Genomic DNA, 23,374 nt, shown 5'->3' with positions numbered 1-23,374 from the left:
CCGGTAAGTGATATTCTGTCGCTTGTGCTTGCATATCCAAGTTCAAAATCTTTAAATGCGTGGGCTTTCTCTAGAGGCTTGCTATTCAATAGCACCTAGTATTCATGTTACTATACATTAAAGCAGCACAATTAACAACTACATTGTAATAATTTTTCAAAAGTTTCCAATCTACTTAATGTTAAAGTTTTGACACTGCAATGGAACACTTCAAATATATATCCATCACTTGGTCACGAGTCTCTGCTGGGAGTAAATATATCCATTATGTGGAGGTGAATGCATTAACTTACCTGTATCCTATACCAAAGTCCACCTCACTCAATCCAGTCCACAGGTCTGCAGCCGAGGTGTTCAGGATCTGAAACATACACCATTTTTCTTAATTTACATATTTTGTTTAGAGCAGTATACTATATCTCATTTTTTTTAATCACAAGAAAATCTCATAGATAGATTAACCATAATCATAAATTTCAGACTGAACTTGAACTTAATCAGATAACACGAATAACCCGGACATTTTTGGTTGCTGTGTATGAAGTTTATTTATTGTAAGTTTAGAGGAAGTTGTTTTTTTTATTTTTTTTATTTTAAATTTTATTACTTAAAGAGGCTGACTTTAGTTTGCATTGCGCATGTTTTTGCACATTCTAAAATAAAACAGTTGATTTATACTTCTTTAGCATTGCCATTGCGCTTTTATGACGTTATGATAAAATGAAGCTTTGTAAGAGTACATTATAAGAAATAACATAAAAGAAAAAGTAAAAATTGTACGCTGTTGAAATTTTATATACAGAATGATGCTATCCTCGAGGACATTTTCCTCATTTTTGGAATGAATCCATAATACCAATCATCATTCGTGATGATCCAAATATATAGCAAAATTTGGTGCATTTTAATATTTTGAGATGGCCCCCACTAAAAACCAGACGGTAGAATTTTGTGTTTTTTACATATAAGGTAGGAAATGATATTACTAATCATATATAACAATTTGAGAAAAAAAGCTATTGTAGTATTTTTTTAAAACTGCTTTGATGTGCGGAAAATGACAGTTTCCTATATATTCCTATAGTAAATGTACCTCTATTTTGAGATGGTCCCTAAAAAGAACCAGACGGTCGATTTTCATGAACCTTCGCAAATAAACTAGAGTTGGTTTAAATTACATATGGTTAAAAAATAAAGAGTTATGCTATTGTAGTTTTTCCGCAAAAATACCCAAATCGGTCTCCTTAAAAAAAACTTTATTCACAGATTTTAACCCTTCAAACTGTTAAGATACACATGACATTTAGTAGTAGGTTGCCCTCTCTTATTCATCTGAACTCTTAAGATAAATATATCCTGTAGTAATTGTAGACAGGCCCCTCTCTCACTGACCTGATGCTGAACAAAAAACTGCTCCAGTACACTGCCGATAGAGACCAGGTCCCCTCCTTTGCTCTGGCAGAAACGACGAGCCTCCCGCCACGTCTTTGCCTGGTTCCCTGCCCCATCCACGACCAGATAGCAATGGTTCTTGTAGAACAACCACCCAACATCTGAGCCACAACTTCCAGCTAAAATCAAAGACACTTATATGGAGATTACAGAAAATTAATACATTAAGGTACATCACAGAGTTAGACTTGTAACAGGTTAATTACATAATGACAACTAAATTAGCCTTGACAAGAGTAAATGGCTGTTAGCTTGAACACTTACGAGGTCCTGGGGAAGGAGCAAAAGGGGTAGTTCTTATCTGGTAGGACCTTGAGCCTACAACAAAATAATTAACACATATAGAACTCAATCATACTGCTACATGATAATAAGTCATACAATAATCAAAATACCAAACTGTTGGTAAGTGAACAAAAACAAGTCCCTTTGCTCTTTAAGATTTTGCTTTTTTGGATGTATCTTAAACATTCATTGATTTTATACATAGGTTTTTAATATCAATATCCTTGTAAAAGACATTTTGTTTTTTCTAAATCATTTGCAAGCTCACAAATCCAGTAATGTTTATATAAATGTTACTGGGTTACCTTTGGCTATTTTACAGACCCAGTTCCGTTTGGAATAACACTGAATTACCTTTAGCTATTTTACAGATCCAGTTCCGTTTGGAGTAACAGTTGACGTCGTTCCACTTCCCGTTCCCCACGACTAACTCCACACAGTCCTCGGAGCCGTGGAAGTTGTTGGGTTCGTTGTCGCCCCAGTTCACATAATCCACAGCGGAGCCATCTGTCCATCTGTACACTGTCAGGAAGATCATTTGCTTTGATTGATTGTTGATAAACATAATTTATATATATAACACAGGTAACATCAGATCATAAAACTATAATAAATGTAAGACATGTATATAACTTCTGAATAATTGATTGATTGATCAATTGATTGATCTGTTGATTGATTGAATGCTATAAAATACTGATGTTGCACAATCAGACAAATTCTAGTTCACCTTTCTGGTTTCCATCAACATGATTATCATCTAATCCAATCCAGTAATTTGTTTTTGCTCCTCTGAAAAAACAAATACAATTACGGTATTTACAACATGACAACACAATCAAAAGATATACTGAATTTAAGAAAATACTTAAAAATTCTTGCTAATAAAAAGTTTCTGTGAATGATCACGTACACAAGATTTCCCCGCCAGAGGGCGTCAGCATCAGTTAGGCTGTGGAGGCTGGCCAGGTTAGCCCCTTGGTTCTGACAGTCCTGTTGAGCATCTTTGTAGTAAGCCCTCCTATTCTGTGGCATGTTGTTGATCTACAAACAGCAAACACATCATTATAAGTCCAATAATCATCAAAATATACTTGTATTATAACAATTATATTCACTTACTCACATTCAAATGTACTGATTTAACTAAAAAATGAGCTGTCCATATGAAAATAAGGAAGGGAGAAAAGGAAATCTTTTTGTAATAAACGGATCCGCGAAATAGTTTCATTGATTTTACCGCCATTAGTACATCTGGTACCTGATAGCAGAAGTTGTTGATTTCGATCCACCCTGCAGGGCAGGGCAGGCCAGGCGTCGTTGGAGGGGGTGTGGCGGGACTAGTGTACCCCAGCCTCAGCTTCTCACAGATCGCCCCAGAGGTCACGTTACACATGATGTCATACCACAGGCCGGCTCCAGCCCCTGAGTTCAAGGCCACGCAGCGAGACACACCCCCTACAGAACAGCACTTAGATACTCTGACCCTTGTCTGTGACCATCATCATCGGCAGACATATACTGTTCACATGTACACACATCATAAAGGTTACTGAATACAAAACAATCTAACAGAGAGGTCTAAGAATATTGCTATAAAGACTGAAACATATATACATGTACCAATAATGACCGTGGATTTCAGTGATATTACAAATTCTCTATACGTACCTGCCGGTCTCTGATCCCCCCAGTTAGTGTAGCTCAGGTACGGGTAGCCGTTGTCAAAGAAACGGTAGGTGCCCGGGGACCTGAGGTCGGTCACATCCGTCCAGTACATACCTGTCTTCTGTCCCAGAGTGCTGGACAGGTACGCCTGCTCATACCTGTCCATATCAATAAGTACATGTATTGATATTCATACCCATGTCACATGAATGTAAAACAAGAGAGAATCTAAGCTGCATTCCCACTGTATCATATCTTGTTATATTCAGTGACCATTTATTAGCAGTGTATTTAATACTACATAATTTTCCCCATGGGTTGTGGTAGATGTAAACCAAACATCTGTGCTCTGGGTTTGATATTTAAGAGTTGATTTTCACCAGGGCATGTTGTAAGAGATGGAATGGACACTCACCGGTCATTGATTTGAACCAGGGTGGCCCTGCTGTCCCGACACACTCTCTGGGCGTCCCTGAACGTTCGTGGCATGTCAATCATCAGGTAGCAGGACCAGCGGTACGCCTTCCACCCCTATAGAGCACACGGACAGATAGGGTCGTGTACAGGTGTAAAGATATCACACAACAATACATGTATTATAATACAAAACAGTAATATGTCCTACAATATTAGTCCTAGGAACTGGAACATATTCTGTGGAATCAGTAGACATTTTTTGATGTTCCCCTCACCCACAAATTAACATCCCCAACAATTAATTATAGGCACCTTGTATTCATGACATACAGAATCAAATCCTTATGACAATTTAAAAAAAAAAATTGATAAAATTGGTCCCTATAAATTTAATTGACTCTACGGTCTTTAGACTCACCGGTTGACAGCCTGGGACCTGTGGGGTAGTGGTGGGTTTCTCCGACGGTCTCTTGTCCGCCTCACACAGGAACTGGTATGTGGAGTCACAGTTGTCAGTCTGCCACCCTCCGTCCTGTAAAGCAACCCTCATTTAATCCCAGAAAGAAGAGCCTTTTGTATGCAACAAACAGGCAAGTGAATGTAATTAAAACTTGTTTAAAGATAAGATATTTTTGCTCTGGAATTGCACTGTATTCTGGGAGACAGAGAGCCCTCTTGAGGGCAGTTTGCAGTCTGTGGGATATTGAACAACTTTTGAATACTATGATCTAACAAGATATAAACCTAGAATGAAATAGATATAAAGTAGTGATATTTGTTTGATAAGTATGTCAGATTGTCAGCTTAAAATAATGTTTGGATCACCATGTTCAATCAAGGTACTGAAAACATGTCAGAACTGCAGTTCAGGCAAGTTGTTTGAGTATTATGTTAGATTGTAATCCTTGATTGGAATGTCATCTAAGACATTTAAGATGCTGGATTTGTCAGTCAGGTTATGGCACATTAGTTGGATAATGACATGTTCCGTAATTACTATGTACATACTGTGGCATTGAGCATGACACATTTCTGGTTGGTGTTCCCTGGTTGCCGCGGTTGGTTGATGTTCCAGTTGGTGAATCGGACTCTGTCTCCCCTCACCCACTCAAAAAGGTTCGACTCATGCTGGTCATTCAGGCCAATCCAAGCGTCAGAACCTGAGTCTAAAAAAATGGTTTGTAACTGTGTACATGTATCATAAACATAACAACCTACTGAATCTTAAAAATCTTTCCTCAGATAATAAAGATGTTTATGTAATTACTTTAAAGTAAAACCTTGGTCTAAAATTTATTGTCAAAAAAGACATTCAACATCAAGAAAATCTGCTGACAATGTTAGTGATTACTGGAACTCTCATTGTCATATTGTATTAACTACTCAAGTACCGGTACTTACTACTGCTGATGTCTCAGTGATCTGATGTCTCAGTGATGACTCAAAATAACAGAGTTGTATTTGAGCGAGTACACTCACTACTGCTGATGTCTCAGTGATTACTCAAATAACATAGAGTTGTATTTGAGCGAGTACACTCACTACTGCTGCTACAGTGATTACTGTAATCATCATACAATATGAACTACTTGAGTAGACTCAATGCTGTGATGATGCAGTAATTTATTATAATGAGTTGTTATTGGGTGAGTGCACTCATTGCTGTGATGATGCTGTAATTTATTATAATGAGTTGTTATTGGTTGAGTGCACTCACTGCTGTGATGATGCAGTAATTTATTATAATGAGTTGTTATTGGGTGAGTGCACTCATTGCTGTGATGATGTTGTAATTTATTATATTGAGTAGTTATTGGGTGAGTGCACTCATTGCTGTGATGATGCTGTAATTTATTATAATGAGTAGTTATTGGGTGAGTGCACTCATTGCTGTGATGATGCTGTAATTTATTATAATGAGTTGTTATTGGGTGAGTGCCCTCACTGCTGTGATGATGCTGTAATTTATTATAATGAGTGGTTACTGGGTGAGTGCACTCACTGCTGCTGATGATGCTGGTGATCATGTCCTGCTCAGCCTGGCTGTTGACGGTCACCAGGTCGGCCCCCATGGTCTGGCACTTGGAGCGGGCCATGCTCCAGCTGTACCTGTTCAGGATCATCAGGTAACAATGGTTGTTGTAGTCCTTCCAGCCCGGCAGACAGACAGAGTTAGCGGCGCCTACAACATGATACAGACAGAGTTAGCGGCGCCTACAACATAATACAGACAGAGTTAGCGGCGCCTACAACATAATACAGACAGAGTTAGCGGCGCCTACAACATAATACAGACAGAGTTAGTGGCGCCTACAACATAATACAGACAGACTTAGCGGCGCCTACAACATAATACAGACAGAGTTAGCAGCGCCTTCAACATAATACAGACAGAGTTAGCGGCGCCTACAACATAATACAGACAGAGTTAGCGGCGCCTACAACATAATACAGACAGAGTTAGCGGCGCCTACAACATAATACAGACAGAGTTAGCGGTGCCTTCAACATTATAAAGAGTTGAAAGCACTTACAACATAATATAGTGTCTTTAAGAACATTATACTAAATCCTGTTGTATATAAACACACACAGACTTAGTCCTTTTGTATATGTAGACAAACTTACTGAGTCCTGTTGTATAGATCATGTTGGACTGCTTTCCTCCACACTGGTACCTGGTCAAAGGGAAACAACTCAGGTTACAGTCTCTGGCAGGACCGTATCTCCCGTACGAGTTTCCACAGAAACACTTAAATTGGGACTGGAGCCCGGCATAGTAATATCCCTTGTTAAAACAATGGTGAACACACATTGGGGGCCACATCCCTACTGAGGGGTCGGTGAAAGGTTCATAGGTCAAGTCCCTGTCCTGTGGATTGTCAGAGTAACAGCCCACCCGGACACCTGAGTCAGCCCCTGTATGAGGTTAATTAAGATTAGGTTAAATAAACCATTTTTGAAATCTTTCTGTGAGGAATTCACCTCTGTTATATACCATAGTCAGGCTAGGTTGAAGAAACGCTAGCCAAAAAAAAAGGATTTCATATCTGATTTCAATCATAAAAAATATTTGTGACAACTTCATAATTTATAATTACCAGTAACTATCATATTCTTTACATAATTTGTGGTCAGTACCTGGACAGCCATAGATCTCCCATCGTAGAGCGATTCTGGTGTGGAAATTAGTGGGCCAGAGCCTGATTTTCCTGGCTACTACAGGAATACTTAAGTAATGCTTCCTGATTCTGTCACTGTCAAAGTTCCCTTCAAATTTCTATATCAGAAACAAACAAAAGACTAAAATTACACATACAAATCATTCTTTCCCCTATATCCAGATTACAAAACAACTTACATAAGTATAAATATTGTATGTAATATATATAGTTATTTTCTGTAACCAGCTTAATGCACTTACAATGGGCACCCTGGTGAAGGCATCATAGGGGAACCACTGCCGTCCGTCCACCGAGTACGACAGTGTGTACTGGCTGACCCACTCTGACCCTCCCTGTCGACCTTGGGTTGCTATGGCAACTATTTGTATTTCAACACCAAAATCTGCCTGAAATGGATGCATTAATCAGCTCTAATTAAAACCCACTTTGTACATATCTATCTAAAGAACTATATATGATATGAGTTGAATTCGGCCCTCATTATTCGCCATCTTTTAAAGTGTTTTGGGAACAATAAAATGTTTTGTTACACTTTCATGTTAAATACTGAAATCTGATTGGTTAAGACGCAGTTCATAATCCGTTCTATTACCCTCAGCATTAGCAACGCACTTAGCAACAGGTAACATTACAAATTGTTACATGCGCGAAAATTATGCGCTTACGGTTCGCTGTAGAATTCACGTTATTCCTATATAAAAGCAGTAAAATTTCTTAAAAATTAAGATATTCAGTATAACAAAATAAATAGTGCCTGTTTGGGAGGATAACAGTTGAAATTGACTCCTCTCGAAAACCATTGTCAACCTCCGCTTCGCGTCAGTTGACAATGGTTTTCTTGGGATGTCAATTTCAACTGTTACCCTCCCAAACAGGCACTATTTATTTGAACTCACTTGCAGCATATGACGTCAGAAAAGATGTTATTTCTATAATTTAATCAAAATCGGTCAAAATTGACATTTTTCTTATCTCATAATGAATGGGAAATATAAAGCGCATGCTTGAACACGGATAAATTTTTTTTGTCAGTTATCAGGCTTGGCTAGTTACATCTCAGATTAAAATATTTTGTTTGTTCAAGCATGCGCTCTATGTTTTCTGAAAGAAAAACTGCTTGAAAACAAGCTGTTTTATGCTAAAAATGCAAAAATGGCAGGAAAAGGTTGTCTTTATGATATCGTATTTCTAAATTGTGGGCACTTGAATCAATATGAACATAATATTAGAACATCTGTACAAAGAATTACAATAAAATGATGATGTTCATTTTAGGGGGCCATTTTAGGCTCATATCATATTTAGTCCTTTGTTTTTAATTTTTTTCATGCATTGAGTTAATGTGAATGGGACTATAGTGTATTTTCTATATACTAGTGTATCTGATGTGGTATTGATTTTTTCCATGTAATAAAAGCATGCCAATGAGACAAGGTGAGACCTCTATGTACTGGTGCAGGTCCTGATAGAGAGGGACCCAGGCCCCGGCATACGGTCCCTGGGCGGGCTGATTGAGGCGGCTCCGGGCGGGACTGTGTTCAGTGTCCACTGAGGAGGAGGCGGCGATCAGATCATCAGGGAGGTTCTTACGACCCGTAATAAGGGCTTTAGCATTACATCCTACAGTTATCAATAGAAATATCACAGAATCTTTTTTACACTATTATATTTGGCACTCTATACTCATTTTCCGGAAAAAAAATGTATAAATCAGCTTATGTATGAATTATCTAGATCTGAATATAAGTCAAGAATCATATGTAAATGTGTTCATGCAATGCCAAGCTTCTGTGCATCATATATATTTTGATTCTTTTATACTTAGACTTATTATCTGTCAACGTTAATTGATGCTATAATAAACTGAACATTGGCTCATAGTGTACACAATTACAAGATAAATGTGTTGGAGATTTCCTACCGTGCTGACAGACCAGAACGTCCAATCTGAGGGAGATCCCCCCACTGAAGGTCACAGGTTTGAGCTTCACGTATCGTGCCTGAAACTGTGTTTTAAAGAAGTAGGTCGCCGTCTCATTATTGTTAACGTTTCCAGGAATGGTCTGTGAAATAAATGACAGTATAATAAATTTAATCTTTAAACCATATTTTCTAAGAATTAAAAATTCAGGAGGGAGTGAATTTCATTGGATAAGATAAATAACAGACAATATTATTTCATCTTTTCAATAATTTTTTCTGAGATTTTAAAAAAGTGTACCGAGAGTGGTTTTCAAAATTTTAAAAAAATTGACAATACATGTAAAAATTAATTGTTTCATTTTTTAAAAATATTTTATAAGTATTCAAATGTGCAGGGAATTTCAACATATAAAAGTGTCTTCTTGACCTTGACATTTCCATAAGGCTCCTGATAGAAGTCCTCCTGCGTGTTCAGCCTATACAGGATGTTGTAGGATGTGACCCACTCCTGCCTAGACACACTCCCCATGGTGGTCACTCCGCGGATGATCATGGATTTACCCAGGTCCACCTGGATCCACTGATTAGTGTCGTCCACAGCTGTCTTCCATCCCAGGGGTGTCCTCAGGGGGTTCAGGCTCTGGAGGCGGGCCGCTGGGCCACCGTGACTGGGATCCCTGATGGAGGACACAGTGATCTTGTTGTCGTCCACGATCAGTGGTCCACTCACAGCGTACTCATCCATACAGAAGTCTGTATAACATAAACCTTGTCATTACTCTTTACAAATATGCCCTCTCAAGGGTCCGTATTTGGTCCTCATAAGTCTTATCTTATTTTCTGTTTCAGTGTCCCTACAACCTGAAGCTGTGACAGTTGTTTCGATACGGAGAAGAATTCCATCAATTAAATACTGACCTTCGATACATCCCAGTATCTCCCAGCGTAGAGAGATGCCCCCGTTCCATGTCTCGGGGTAAAGTCGAACAGACTTGGCCTCAAAAGGGAACTGTATTGTGTTGTTGACTTGGTTAACATTGTCTGTGTTACCTGTGAAGATCTAAACAAAAAACAGGACCAAATTACTGATTGCCCAACAATTTTTTAAAAACAAAGTCCCTTTCTTCCTCTCCCCTACAATATTAGGTCAAGAGAAGCTGAAAGTAACAAACAATATTTCAATGAGTTGCAGATTATTTTACCCAGTAGTCTAGTACAAATATGAATCTGTCATTGCAATCAAATGTCCCTTTTTTTGGTCAGATGTTCAAACACAAATTCATCCCACAATATGGCATGCTAAAACAAATAGTGTGTTAAAATTTCAAGCATCTGCGAAAAATAGTTGCTGAGAAATCTTTGACGGAAATTTGTTTGAAAATTTTGGCTAAAAAATAAGCAAAGTCGTTATTTAACAGGAAGATGACGTCCGATTGGTACAAAAATATATCCCACGATATGGCATGCCTTAACAAACACTGTGTAAAAATTTCAAGCATCTGCGATAAATAGTTGCTGAGATAAATGCGACAGAAATTTTTGTTACGGACAGACAGACACACAAGGGTAGAACAGTATACCCCCTCTCCTTCGGAGCGGGGGTACATGTATAATTATCAGAACAAAAAGGAACACAAATAGTCAGGTTGTGATTCAATCAGGTTTTGGCATTGTTGACAATAGCATTAAAGTAATCTAAATACAACACTTACCAGAACTGACTACACAATTACAACAATGTATATGGTACTCTGTATTTACAATCTCAGCTAGAAAATTATAAAAGCTGTTCATGTAAAAACCATAATGAGAAAATATGACATGTATTTGGAGTTCCAGACACAGAGCACCTTGCATGTATCTGGAGTTCCAGACAAAGAGCAACTTGCATGTATCTGGAGTTCCAGAACTTGCTGTAACCAGTCTCACCTTGACCTGGCCCGGAGGTTCCTCATACCAGTTCCACTCCGAGTAGTAGTCGTACTGGTACCGGATCTTGTAATGAGTGACCCACTCTAGGGCGTCCGACCGTCCCATGGTGACCACCCCCTTCATTATGGCCATGTTGTAGAAAGACACCTGGATAAACTCCCCCTTATTGTTGTGCTGGGCACACCAGCCACCTTGATGTAAGAGAGAAATTTTGAAACAGAATGTACATAATAACCATTCAATTTTCTTTCACATACACATGTATGACAAACTCCAACTCCAAACAAAGTTTCTTTTTTTAATATGGTCAGTTTGAGAAAATTTTCCAAAAAGCTTTTTACTTTTCTTTATAAATAAAAAACAACAGTGAAAACACATTAAAAAAATTATCATGCTTAAAGTTTTATTTATTAATAAGTACCAAGTTTACTTCACACATCAAAACATGCACTTTCTTTCTACAATATTTCTTTCTACAAAAGTAGAGATATCTGGTACCTTTGCTTCCAGGGTAAATCCTAGAGCTTGGTGAACCATGAATAGTGTCACGTTGTGATGTAGCTTTGATGACATCATCTAAAACGGAGTAGTCTCCAGACAACAGGGGCTGTGGATCACAGCTCGCTAAACAGATACAGGACACATAATTACAACAGTGAGAGATAAATACTGTGATTTCATTAATATTATACATGTCTTATTACATGAGACTTTATGGTAAATTGCTTTTACGTTAATTTGCTTTCAAAATTGGCACAAAATACAGAAAAAGCCCTGTCCCTACTGTTTTATTCTGTGTTTGACTTACACGGTGAGAGCGGAGTAGGAGCCCCTGCTGGTGTTTTACGTTAATTTGCTTTCAAAATTGGCACAAAATACAAAAAAAGCCCTGTCCCTACTGTTTTATTCTGTGTTTGACTTACACGGTGAGAGCGGAGTAGGAGCCCCTGCTGGTGTCGAAGGCAATATGGCTGAAAAGTAAAAAAAAAAATTGGATCAAAATCAATTTTTTAAAAACCTGTCTTAGAACAAAAGCTCCTCAAATTAAAGAGAAATTGAAGTTCAGTCAACAAGATTGTCCAACATTTCTACATGGTCCGGAGGCTGTGAAGCTGGGTGTAAACAGATACCTGGCTTTTTACAGATGTACTGCTGTTCATGGTCACAGCGCTTGTCGTTCCACTGGTACCCCCAGGATGTCACCATCTCCATACAGTCCTCACCCGTCAATGCCTCATTGGGCTCACCTATACAAACAAGCACCAAGATAGGTACATGTTTTATGGTATAAGGCTTTAAATAATCAAGTTTTAATTTCTACATTTTCTTCTCTTTGAAAATTATGCATTTTTCTGGCATTGAGAATTGAAAGCTCTCATAAGATTATTTACAATTAATAGGAATAATTTAAAGATATTCGTTCAATAAATTATTTGCATAGGAATAATTTTGCCCAAAAAAGCACATTCGAAATAAGATCAGTTGAAATTGGACAAGTTTAGGCATACAGGCAACACATGGATATACAATCATGTACAATATGCCTACCTGGGTGCCAGTTTAGATAGGCGAAGGGTTGGGTGGTGTTGATCCACTCCCAGCCCCCCTCCCGAGTGGCGTCTGACCCCCCAATCCAGAAGTTGGACTGAATGCTGGCGTACTGACCGGTGCTTAGAATTCCTGATGAAACAAAATAAGGAATATTAGAAATATAAGCATGTTTAACTCCACAAAATTCATATTTACCATGAACATTTCCATTTTATTCATATATAGCTGTCACAGGCAAGAGAGGTAGCTTTGGAATATGAGATCAAAAAAATTACCTAGGATTTAATAAAGTTACACTGAATTTATCTAAAAAATGAGTCTATCGCATTCGTAGGGAAACTGCATTGATCAGAAGGTTATAGTTTATTTTAGGTGTAGAGATTATATTGTGATGTTATGCAAAGTAATTGGTATAATAAAGTGATGAAAATGAGGTTTCCTTGAATAAAGTTAGGTTAATTAAGTGTTAATTAAGTGTTACCTTGAATGTAATGCTGTTCTCTAATGCTCTCAATGTTGAGCAGGGTCCCACCAATCCGGTTACAATCCCACAATGCCTCATTCCAGGTCTTGGGTTTACCCAGCACCACCTGGTAGCAGGTGTTGCTCAGCTTGTTGGAGATCCAGCCCTGGCCACAGGCAGCATTCCAAGGTGCTGTGGTTCAAAGGCAGACAGACATTTTAGACCTTATTTCTTGTTATTTGTTCAACAAAGACCGGCCTTTCAATTATTTCATTTACTTGGGTAACCTTTAAGGCATCAGGCTCTTCAGGGGCCCAATCAAAAACCATATCTGACCTTACCAATGCAAGAGTAATAAACATTTTTGCTTCTATAAATTTTAATTTTCCATTTTGTGAGATTCTTTTCTAGTAGCTCTCATCAAACACATGATTTCTTTCTAAACCTTTTAATTAAATGGGGTTATTTTAAACTCCATACATGTCTGACTAAACTCATAACCCTCTTCTAATCAGGATTTTTATTGAAAACTTCTAACATTGAGCATATAGGTACCACATTAAGAATTTCTGTTGAATAGGTACTGTATTCTTATTTATAATGCAAGTACTTCCTTCCATAATTCCAACATTTTGTATCAAATCGCAAAAATATGAAAATGTGAATGCCAAATTTATATTATAATTTCATATAGTTCACAACTCCTTTTTGCGATTTTTCACAGAAATGTAAAATAAATGCTAAATTAGGAATATATCGTACATTTCATCTATTTAAAAGCCTATAACATATCGAATGTTTTTTAAAAAATTCTGCCAAGGATATATTGAATTTCATTTGAACTTTACCTGGAGTGGTTGATGGTGTGACTGTGGACTGTGAACCAGGAACTGAAACAGAATGAACAAGCTCCAATAGTCTTATACAGCACATGTATTAGCCATGAATAAACAAGCACCTCTAGTCTGATACATTTATGTGTATGTAAACCAGTTACATGTACAATGTATATTAATATTATTTGTATATTAAATTACAACACTGGTGTACCTGTTTGACTGGTATACATGACATTGTGTAGAGTGAGTGTTTATGAATGAAAGTTTAAAATCTGTAATGTGGACAATGACACGACTAGACAATAGAGTCACATGACTAATTCTGCATGCACGCTTCCCCGCCAAAACCTGATACCAGTCCGTCACTCTCCACCTAGCCCTTGAACTGGCAAGCACGATACTAACAGCATAGCAATATACTAGTACTTAAATCAGTTGGATAGTTAGTCTAAGTAAGGTTTGAAGTAATAAAATAAACTTCATTCTAAATTACAATATTGCAATACTATTTTCTATGTTTGTCTGTGTCTAATTGTCTTGTCGTTTGTGTCTATTCTGTGTTACTCGTAATTTCAAAATTTCAGCTTTTTTCTGTATAATAAATATCTACATGTATGAACAATGACCCAAGCTTGGCTTTATTCTACCACTGACTACATATATTAGCAATGAATAAACAAGCAACTGTAGTCTAATGTAGTGAGATCAACATAAATCAAGGGCACTTCAATAATCCTGCTGTCCAGGTGAGCTGACTTACCTGAGGGTTTCCTACAGATGAAGCTGAGAGGACTGGTACAGTTCTGGTCGTCCCAGGACCCGGTGAAATCCTGCCGACCTGCCTGTATCTTGATACAGAAAGCACCGTCATCTACGTCATCCGGTTCACCGGGAAAAAAGTTCTGAAAGTTTCCCTACAAACACACATAAGAGGTCAACTCATTGCCTCATTTTGATTTATTGTGACTCAGCCCAATAAAGTTAAACCTCAATATCTCCAACTCTGAATAACAAAATAAAATCATTTAGATAGCCAAAATTTTAAGATATTGAGAAAATACATAAAGAATAAGTTGTTGTGGCATCTCAACTCTCTTCAACATACATGTATCTAGTAGAGATATTGATGTTTCATATATCAATGTTGGACTACACATAATAGAGAATAGCATATGGAAATTGTGCTAGATAACTTACATTTACAAATCTTGAATCCACCCATCTGAATTTTTTATATTCACTGCTATATTTCAGTCCAATCCATGATGTTCCTATATCTGGTATATGAGCTAAATATCAAGCAGAATACATGTTATAAAGATTTTCTCATCTGTTCATGAATTCATTGAAAACTGACTCAAATATGCAAATTTCTATCATTTTTTTGAAATCTTGATCCATGGAATGTATTTTTGTACAAGGAGAAAATATTTTATCATTTCACTTCCACAAGAGAGATTAAGTTGAATACTTGATGAGTTGAATGTTTCTATCAAATTCTTGTAGAGAGTGTTTGAATTGAATACTTGATATTCATATGGATGCTACAAATAGGATTGTGTAGCATTATTCCATAATATAGTCCTAATAATAACCTGTGATGAAGGACTGTTCGTAGGGATCGCGAATGGTGGTAAGGTCCGCGTTGTAGCCGTAACAGACATGGCGGGCGTTGGTCCAGGACTGGGCGGAGTCGTTACCAAAGAGGTAGCAGTCCGACCGGTACAGAGTCCATCCAGGGTCACAGTGGCTGGTTGCTGTTTAATACAGAGAACTCTGTAGTAGTTTACACTAGATAAACCACTATTACATATGACCACAACAGGAAGCAGTCAGGCCAGTACAGTGGTCCCAGTGACTGCTGGCCGTTAATACACACAGAACTCTGTAGAAGCTTAACATAGTGTATGTTATAATTGCAAATATAAAATATCTAGTTTCCATTTTTCAACATATATTGTCAATTAATCAGAGCTGTCAACAAATCTATCCTCATCTCAAATTCATAACCATTCATATAAATAACTGATCCCATTTTAAAACTTTAAGATTATTTCAAACTTTATCTTTTAAGTCTCACCTGGTTTGATTGGGCTTGTGACCTTTGTAATCACTTTGGCTTTACAGATGAATGGCAGAGAAATAAAGCAGTATCCATTTGACCATGATGATGAGGATGGCCCTAAATAAATATAATTAGTGGAGATATAAGGAGGTGAACTAAAATTTGATGCAAGTAAACTAAATCAATCTCTCTCTCTCTCATATGTAATATTTACAATACTTTGTTATATAAAGGGATAATACAGCTGTTTTACCGGCCTCCACCTTGCCGCAGTCTGTCTGGTTGGGGTGTTTCTGGGGGTAGTGTGGACTCCAGTTTGTGTAGTTACTGGAGGACAATGTCTGACCACTCATCCACTTAAGGGTACCTGCTTGGTCCGAGTCTACAACCAAAGAGACGTAAGAAGCTGTTACATATACCTGAGTAGATGTATATTGTATTATGCTCTTTATAGTACAGTTGTATTTGCTCTTTTGTGAGGGGTATATGTTGTACCCCTGTTTTGTGTTTAGGAAGATACACAGTCAAAAGTATTCAAACCTGTGTCATTTGTTTAACTGTCTTTTTCATCTTCACACTTCATAAAAGCTAGGACAACTTGTCTTGCTACTCTGACACATATCTTCAGTATAAAGCAAGCATGCTGCATTATAACGAGCAGTGTTACAACTAGCAGCATTATAATGAGCAGTGTTACAACTAGCAGCATTATAATGAGAAGCAATATAATTAGCGGCATTACAACTAGTAGCATTATAACTAGCAGCATTATAACAAGCAATGTTACAACTAGCAGCATTATAACAAGCAGCATTATGACTAGCAGCGTTATGACTAGCATTAGTATACTTCAAAGTGGAGATTTGTGTTGTATGAAGAGTACGCAATGTAAAGCCATACAAGACCCAACAAAGGGAGGTAATAACTCAAAAATAAAAGCACAGATGGTTCTGAAAGCTTATTTCCACTTTGAATTCGTAAAATGCAGAAAATATGATATTACCAGAAAATCCAATCCACGCAGCAGAGGTCTTCTGGTTGTTCATTATTTGTTGAATGAATCCATCCTCCCCTGCACTGCAAAATACCAAGAAAAGTTTCTCATTGACAAGGTCTTCATCTGCGTGAAATCATACCTAAATGTCCTCAATTTTTAATTAAATATAATCATTACATCTGCCATTAGGACCTTTAATATTACAGATATCTAATTTGTCACATAAATGACTTACTCCTCAATGACTAAAAGAGATGTATTCTGATTCTCACAAAACTGCTTGGCCAAGAACCATGTGAACCTAGAGCCGCTTGCATCATTGAGCTGGTAACAGTTGTCAAGGTAACCCTGCCAGCCAACAGGACAAGTCCCTTTTAGAGATAAAACAAAATATAATAGATGTAAAAATAATGAAAAATTTTTATGAATTGTTTTCATTTAAAATTTAATACATTTTTGGTAAGACAGTGAAACAAAAAGGTTAATATTGATTTCATGTAGTTACCAACATATCAAGTGTTTGGGGAGAATTATCAACAAAGACCAGTTTTTCTTTTTTGGGGAAAAAAAAAAAAAAATCATTGCAATTGAGGACTGACCATACCTGCTTTTTTCTCACACAGAAACTTGTTTTCATCACTACATGCAGTAGCTTGCCAGTAGAAATTTGCCATGGGATTAGCATAAACACAAGTTGATCCTTTCTGTCTGTAAAATATAAACATTGCTGTTCAGGATTTCATTCCAGTTGACGTCATCTAGGGATGAAATGAAACTTAACAGCTTGGGAGAGAACTTACACTATCACTCTTCCATATGAATAGAATGCCTGGTATCGCAGCGTCTGGTTCTTAGTGTTCACAAAGTGCCCGGGCCAGCTCTGTGAGGTAAAAAAGAGGATGCCAAAGTCAGGCGAACAAAGCAAGCTATACAGAACAATAAAATTAGATATGAAAGCATTTGTCTATATACATCAAGTTCTGAAATGAATGCTGATAAAACTATTGCTGTAAGCTGACATATGACAGCTTTAGAAAACGACCTTCTATTGAGTATTGATCCCAATCAGGATGCAGCAAATGTTTTCTCTTCAAATTAATCAGATTTTGGACCTTGAAATAAAGACACCACTGTATACAGGGTTATTTTTGCCACGTGTTATTTTCATCATTCTTCACTTGCAAACGGTTTCGCCCTGTCTTGAATTCGCCCAGACAAAGTTGTGCATGATTAAGGAAAGATAATTTGAGATGTACGTTGGAATTTACCAGGTAACTCCTGACAACGAAAGAGGGAAGGGACGAAAAAAACAGGGGCAAATATTTCCCTGTATACAGAACATCCTCACTTTGACCTGTCTCCTTCCCCCATGTATTTCACAGGTAAGAGATGCTAAGGTCAAAAGTGAGATGTTCCACTTAGATATTCCTTCAGTAAAACTGAGACTGATATCATTTAAGTTTGTCCCATATGGTCCGGGGCATTAAACTTGCACAAGCTTATTCTTTATATACATCTCACTTTTCTATTATCGATATTTTTTTTGTAAGAGTGAAATTGATATCAAAATGAGCTAGTCTGACATAAGTGTCCTTGAGGCAGCTGTTCTTACAGTGTCCGAGACTCCTATCCAGGCCTTCTGGTCGGGGGCGCGGCAGGGAATGAGGTCACTGATGGACTGTACCATTCTGTAGGAGGAGGGGACGTACAGGTCAGCATTATACTGGTGGCAGATCGACCGGGCGTCAAACCAGTTGCTCTTCTGGTCAAACAGTTTGTAGCAGAATCCATTGATGTACTCCCAGTTGTCGCTTGAGTCACACAGTTCAAAGGAGTCTACAACCACAGAACCAAAACAAGCTACATACACTGTAGATTCCTTACTTTACGAGAGAAATTAATTTCGCATTTCTATTGTTTTGCATGAAATTACAAGAATATAAAATCGCGAACACCGATTTTTCATCATAATAGTTTACATCTGTCCAAAAAATTAATGCGAGATTTCAAAATCTGCAAGATGTGCTTCTCTTAATTCAATGTGGATATAAATTCCTCGTGCTAGGAATTTACAATATCACTGATATCATAAACAAATAAAAATATTTGGTATTGAGGCACTTAACTTCAAATATATGCAAATTCAGAGGTAGAAAAAAATCCTAATTTGGAAATATTAGTATCCTAAAAATGGATTACAAAAAAAACCCCAAATAGCCTACAATATAAACAGGTTAAATATCCAACAAATTGTGTTTAGGTACAGGTAAATGAAGCTTTTCTTACCATTAGGTTTTTCACAGACCACGCGATGCGACTCCAAGCAGTAACGAGCATACACCTGCCCGTAGACATTTGAGTAAGAGTTCATCGCGGCACAACTATGTCGTGCATCCGTCACTGATGGCGTTATGTTGTGGAACCAGTGTCTGGAAGGAAAGCAGCAATCTATTATCTAATGGATTGGTCTAATCAACAGAACATGCAGTTTATCAATCATTTTTCCTATTCATTTTACATTCTATATACAATCATGTACATTTTTAAACAAAAATGTGTGTACCCATATATGATTTAAATATCAATGAAAAAATATTCTAAAATTTTGGGTACTTTTACAAAAAAAATCTACTTCTGATAAGATATCTCTAATAAGATAAGTTTTTATTTTTCTTATTTTGTCCTTGTAAGATCTCAGAAACTGTAAGTGATCAAGAAACAAATCTTTTATGGATGATAGATTGTTTTGTAGATGTGTTTAACCGGTGTTGTTTTGTCAACCTTCACTTCCAGTTCTCACCACAACTGTTTAAACAAAATAAGTCTTTCATAATTTAACTGTTTTTCTTTGACCGTCTTTGTTAGCCTGTTAGACAGAAAGTAAATTTGGTTAATGTACAAGAACGCCAAATTTTTGAATTTCATTTAGCACTTCTGTTTGTTCGTTTCTGGTCTCAAGACAAAACCTTCGTCTCAAAGAGATCTCAGAAGCGGAAGACGGTTGAACAACCAAATTTGTGGAAACTGTCTATGTATGTTTATCAAGCAATTTCATACAGATAAATAAATGTAACTAAATAAGAACAGGACACCTTTTTGTTGCTATAGCATCAGCAGTCTAATTTCTGATTCTGATTTCTATTCTTAAACAAAAAAAGATGGAATATGACATTCTTGTTTGAATGGGGGAAAGTATGTGTATCATTTAAGTCAAGATAATTTCTTGATTACCTGAATTTGCATTATGTAGCATTATCAATAACTTAACTAGGTAAGCAAACATAACTTATCTGGGTAAATATTAGATAAAAACATAATATACATGTTTCCTTCCACCAGACTACAATTTTTGCTAATTAAGGTCTAGAATGAAAATACATTCTTTTGATATACCTATAATAATTGGATTGTAAATTGAAGAATTCATGTGGATATAATAAGTTCATTCAAACTTATGTCAAATTGTAGTGCAAATTTTTTAAACTGTAAAGAAATTTGTGATAAAAGTGTTAAATTTCTTCCCTTTTAACCTCTATAGAACTCAAAATCAGTTTGCTTTTTCCATAAAATTGTATATTCAAATTTGTTTTTACCGTAAAATTTTGCAAAGATTTGTGCAGAATTTTACCAGGGACTCAAAAAAAACTTCGTTATCTCCAAGATTTTGCTATATCCATGTTGGTACCAAACGAGTTTAAATTACTGTAATACAATCTTCATGAATATTGAAGAATTATATAGGTTACTATGTCATTGTTTGATGTTGTCCATTCAGTTAATTTACAGTGGACCACTATAGTATCCACACAACCTACACATTGGCCTGATTGTAGGTCGTTCCATCCACCCATACCCAGGATCTGTTGGACACTCGTAAACCGATCCAGTAGTTGTCAGTCTGCAGGGTATGGATCTGCCCGCGCAACCAACTCTGAAATCATGTAGGGTATTTGTCAGCATGATCATCAATTACTTGTTATCATAATTTGATCATAATCATAATTTGACTAATAGATCTCTTTGTAATGTGATAAACGTGTAAATAGGCTGATCAGTACTGCCATGCTCCTACTAGCTGCTGATAGCAAGTGGATCAACTCTTTAGCTCAGTTGGTAGAGTTTTTAAACTGAAGGGTCCTGGGTTCAAGCCTACTCACCCCTCCTCTCAGTCTATTATAGTACCTTATATAACTCATACCTGAACATTGTAATAAGTTAGTTGCAAGTATGAAATGTATATAGTTTAACTAGATAACGACACTTTGATAATGTTTATAAGTCTCATATTTAATTCTATCATAAATTAATAAAACATATTAATTAAATAAAACTAAAACAATGTTATGTTGGATTTTGTCCTTGTTGCCACCTTTTCATTTTATATGCTTATATACTTCAAGATTAAAATAAAGAAAAAAAGAACACATATTTACAAAAAAATGGGTAAGAAAACCCTTTCACAAGTATATTGAATCTAACAACTTGAACATCGTCGGAAACCCACGGTCGGTCTCGCTTCTCTTACCTAAGAGAAGCGAGACCGACCGTGGGTTTCCGACGATGCAACTTGTATTGAATGTACTCTATATGAAATGTAACACAAAGCTGAACTGCAGCATTTTTACAGAAAGACAGCCTTCTTACCCAATCATCATTGCTTCTGATGATCACCAGGGTGGAGTTGCGTGTGCTGCAGAGATTAAGGGCGTCATTATATCGGTATGCTTGTGTTGTGAAGAAATAACACCTTCCATTGTATTCTGTCCACTTAGTGGGGCAGGCAGCCCAGCTCGTAGAAACAAAGAAAACTGGAGGAAAGAGCACTTGTTAAAAACACCATCAGTTAAATACTTAGGTATATATACTTGTAGTAACAAAGATGCATATAGATATTGAATATAGATCTGTCAAAGTAAAGTACATTCTACAACAACAACCCCCCCCCCCCCCAAAAAAAAAGTCAACATTCAAACAAAACTTGTGATAGTCACATCTCCTTAAGTTTTAAAAAAAAATTATATTCTAGTTCTCCTTTACATAAAAATTCTATGGAAACTAACTCTTTTGGTAAAATAAAAACCATCAATATAAATCTTGTTTACCACTTCCAATGCCGACATGCCTGGACGGTATCTTTACTTAGGTTTAACTCCTACATACTTTACTTGAACTTACGTAACACTGGATAAGTGATCCTGTTTTGACAATTACAACCAAAAAGGAATCAGTATAGTGATTATGTCAAGAACTAAATCATTCCAAAAAGAAAATCCGTCTGCTAACAGCAGGAAACCGATTTTGGTTAGTAAAAGTCAAAACTGTTTCTACCATACATATTTTTTCCGGGTCCGTGTGACAAATATTTTGCGCAAAAAAAAAAAATTAAATTTAAAAAAAATCCAACAACATGAATAACAAAAGATACTTACCATTTAATATGAACACAATGATATGCCACATTTTAAAAATAATGAGATTCACATGAACAATTCAGCTAATGGGAAATAAATCCCAAATAAATCTGAACCAAAATATTTAATATCTCCAATATTTCTGAGTCCTTTAATAAAAATCCTTTATGCAATGAATGCATTTAAAACCAGCGTCCCCCTCTCTAAGGGAGTGAACTTTAGACTTTTGTGACATATTTTACCTTACCTGTATATATCTGTAACCTCACTGCATTATTTATTTATTGATAATATCATTGATATCAGTCTGAAGGATTGAAGGCGGGAGACACACACACAAAAAAGACAAATCCTGAAACCCACAAGGTGTGATACTGGACCCAAACAATGTAACAATGTTGACCTTTGAAATTCCAAGATGTTCAATCACCCTACCCACAGTATTTCAAAATCTTGACCCGAGTTACATAGGCCTATTTGCATTCAATCATACCTATACATAAACAAGACACTACACCCTGATCTTTGGGAACATGTACAAATTATCAGGTTATCAGCACAGTGTATGTTTGATACCATAATATTACAGTTTTATTTATCATTTTCTACACAGAAATGTTTTTTTTAATGTTTACTATTACTCAAATATTTACTGTGTTTACTTGGGCAATAATTCTGTTTTTCCTTATTTGATTTTCATGTAAATGGGAATGTATTGTAAAATGGTAAAAGTATGTATGTAGAAATTGACAATCCGGTTTTATATAAACTCTGCTTCTTAATTTGCTTTATGTGCATGGCCAATGCTTTTCTTCTTCACATATCATGCTATTTTACAAAAATAGTGCACGAGTGTGCCAGCATCCACACATCACATACAACTGTTATCACTGGTCGAGAGAAGGAAATAGGTTCATCATGCAGATAAAAACATTACTGGTAATGATCAATCGGTGCAGAGAATACACCTGGTGACACGAGGACACTTAAACTCTCCGAACTCATGAGACGAGTCACGTGTAGGACAAACAGGATTATCTCCCTTTAAACAGATTCTGATCATGCTCCTTACATGTAATCCAGAACTGTTCAGCAGAGCAGCAATCTAATCAAAATTAGATCTTTGATCCGCTCCTATCAGATCGCTACACAAAGCAATCTAATAGGAGCGGATCAAAGATCTAAT

General features: G+C 36.7%; 1 protein-coding gene across 1 annotated transcript in view; it reads right to left on the bottom strand.

The window, feature by feature from the left end:
- The window catches only part of LOC105340962 (uncharacterized), a 34,236-nt gene extending 11,829 nt beyond the window's left edge, over positions 1-22,407 (bottom strand). Inside the window, exons 1-40 of the mRNA XM_020072450.3 lie at positions 22,207-22,407; positions 21,422-21,585; positions 20,593-20,708; positions 19,064-19,206; positions 18,390-18,613; positions 17,578-17,657; positions 17,382-17,485; positions 17,013-17,148; positions 16,784-16,857; positions 16,034-16,162; positions 15,796-15,897; positions 15,311-15,472; positions 14,913-15,004; positions 14,476-14,629; positions 13,725-13,766; positions 12,895-13,068; positions 12,411-12,542; positions 11,993-12,109; positions 11,786-11,833; positions 11,361-11,486; positions 10,860-11,053; positions 9,849-9,990; positions 9,358-9,683; positions 8,929-9,070; positions 8,449-8,627; positions 7,247-7,393; positions 6,964-7,102; positions 6,451-6,741; positions 5,825-6,004; positions 4,831-4,988; positions 4,241-4,354; positions 3,821-3,936; positions 3,409-3,563; positions 2,999-3,195; positions 2,651-2,781; positions 2,468-2,529; positions 2,092-2,259; positions 1,717-1,770; positions 1,393-1,571; positions 294-361 (exon numbers count right to left, since the gene is read on the bottom strand). Coding sequence (XP_019928009.3) covers positions 294-361; positions 1,393-1,571; positions 1,717-1,770; positions 2,092-2,259; positions 2,468-2,529; positions 2,651-2,781; positions 2,999-3,195; positions 3,409-3,563; positions 3,821-3,936; positions 4,241-4,354; positions 4,831-4,988; positions 5,825-6,004; positions 6,451-6,741; positions 6,964-7,102; positions 7,247-7,393; positions 8,449-8,627; positions 8,929-9,070; positions 9,358-9,683; positions 9,849-9,990; positions 10,860-11,053; positions 11,361-11,486; positions 11,786-11,833; positions 11,993-12,109; positions 12,411-12,542; positions 12,895-13,068; positions 13,725-13,766; positions 14,476-14,629; positions 14,913-15,004; positions 15,311-15,472; positions 15,796-15,897; positions 16,034-16,162; positions 16,784-16,857; positions 17,013-17,148; positions 17,382-17,485; positions 17,578-17,657; positions 18,390-18,613; positions 19,064-19,206; positions 20,593-20,708; positions 21,422-21,585; positions 22,207-22,237 — 5,492 coding nt within the window. The 5' untranslated portion in view covers positions 22,238-22,407. The remainder of the gene's footprint in view (positions 1-293; positions 362-1,392; positions 1,572-1,716; positions 1,771-2,091; positions 2,260-2,467; positions 2,530-2,650; positions 2,782-2,998; positions 3,196-3,408; positions 3,564-3,820; positions 3,937-4,240; positions 4,355-4,830; positions 4,989-5,824; positions 6,005-6,450; positions 6,742-6,963; positions 7,103-7,246; positions 7,394-8,448; positions 8,628-8,928; positions 9,071-9,357; positions 9,684-9,848; positions 9,991-10,859; positions 11,054-11,360; positions 11,487-11,785; positions 11,834-11,992; positions 12,110-12,410; positions 12,543-12,894; positions 13,069-13,724; positions 13,767-14,475; positions 14,630-14,912; positions 15,005-15,310; positions 15,473-15,795; positions 15,898-16,033; positions 16,163-16,783; positions 16,858-17,012; positions 17,149-17,381; positions 17,486-17,577; positions 17,658-18,389; positions 18,614-19,063; positions 19,207-20,592; positions 20,709-21,421; positions 21,586-22,206) is intronic.
- Between the last annotated feature and the right edge of the window lie 967 nt (positions 22,408-23,374).

The sequence above is a fragment of the Magallana gigas genome, chromosome 2 (assembly GCF_963853765.1).
Source record: "Magallana gigas chromosome 2, xbMagGiga1.1, whole genome shotgun sequence".
NCBI classification, from domain to species: domain Eukaryota; kingdom Metazoa; phylum Mollusca; class Bivalvia; order Ostreida; family Ostreidae; genus Magallana; species Magallana gigas.
This window is presented reverse-complemented; position numbering and strand designations above follow the sequence as displayed.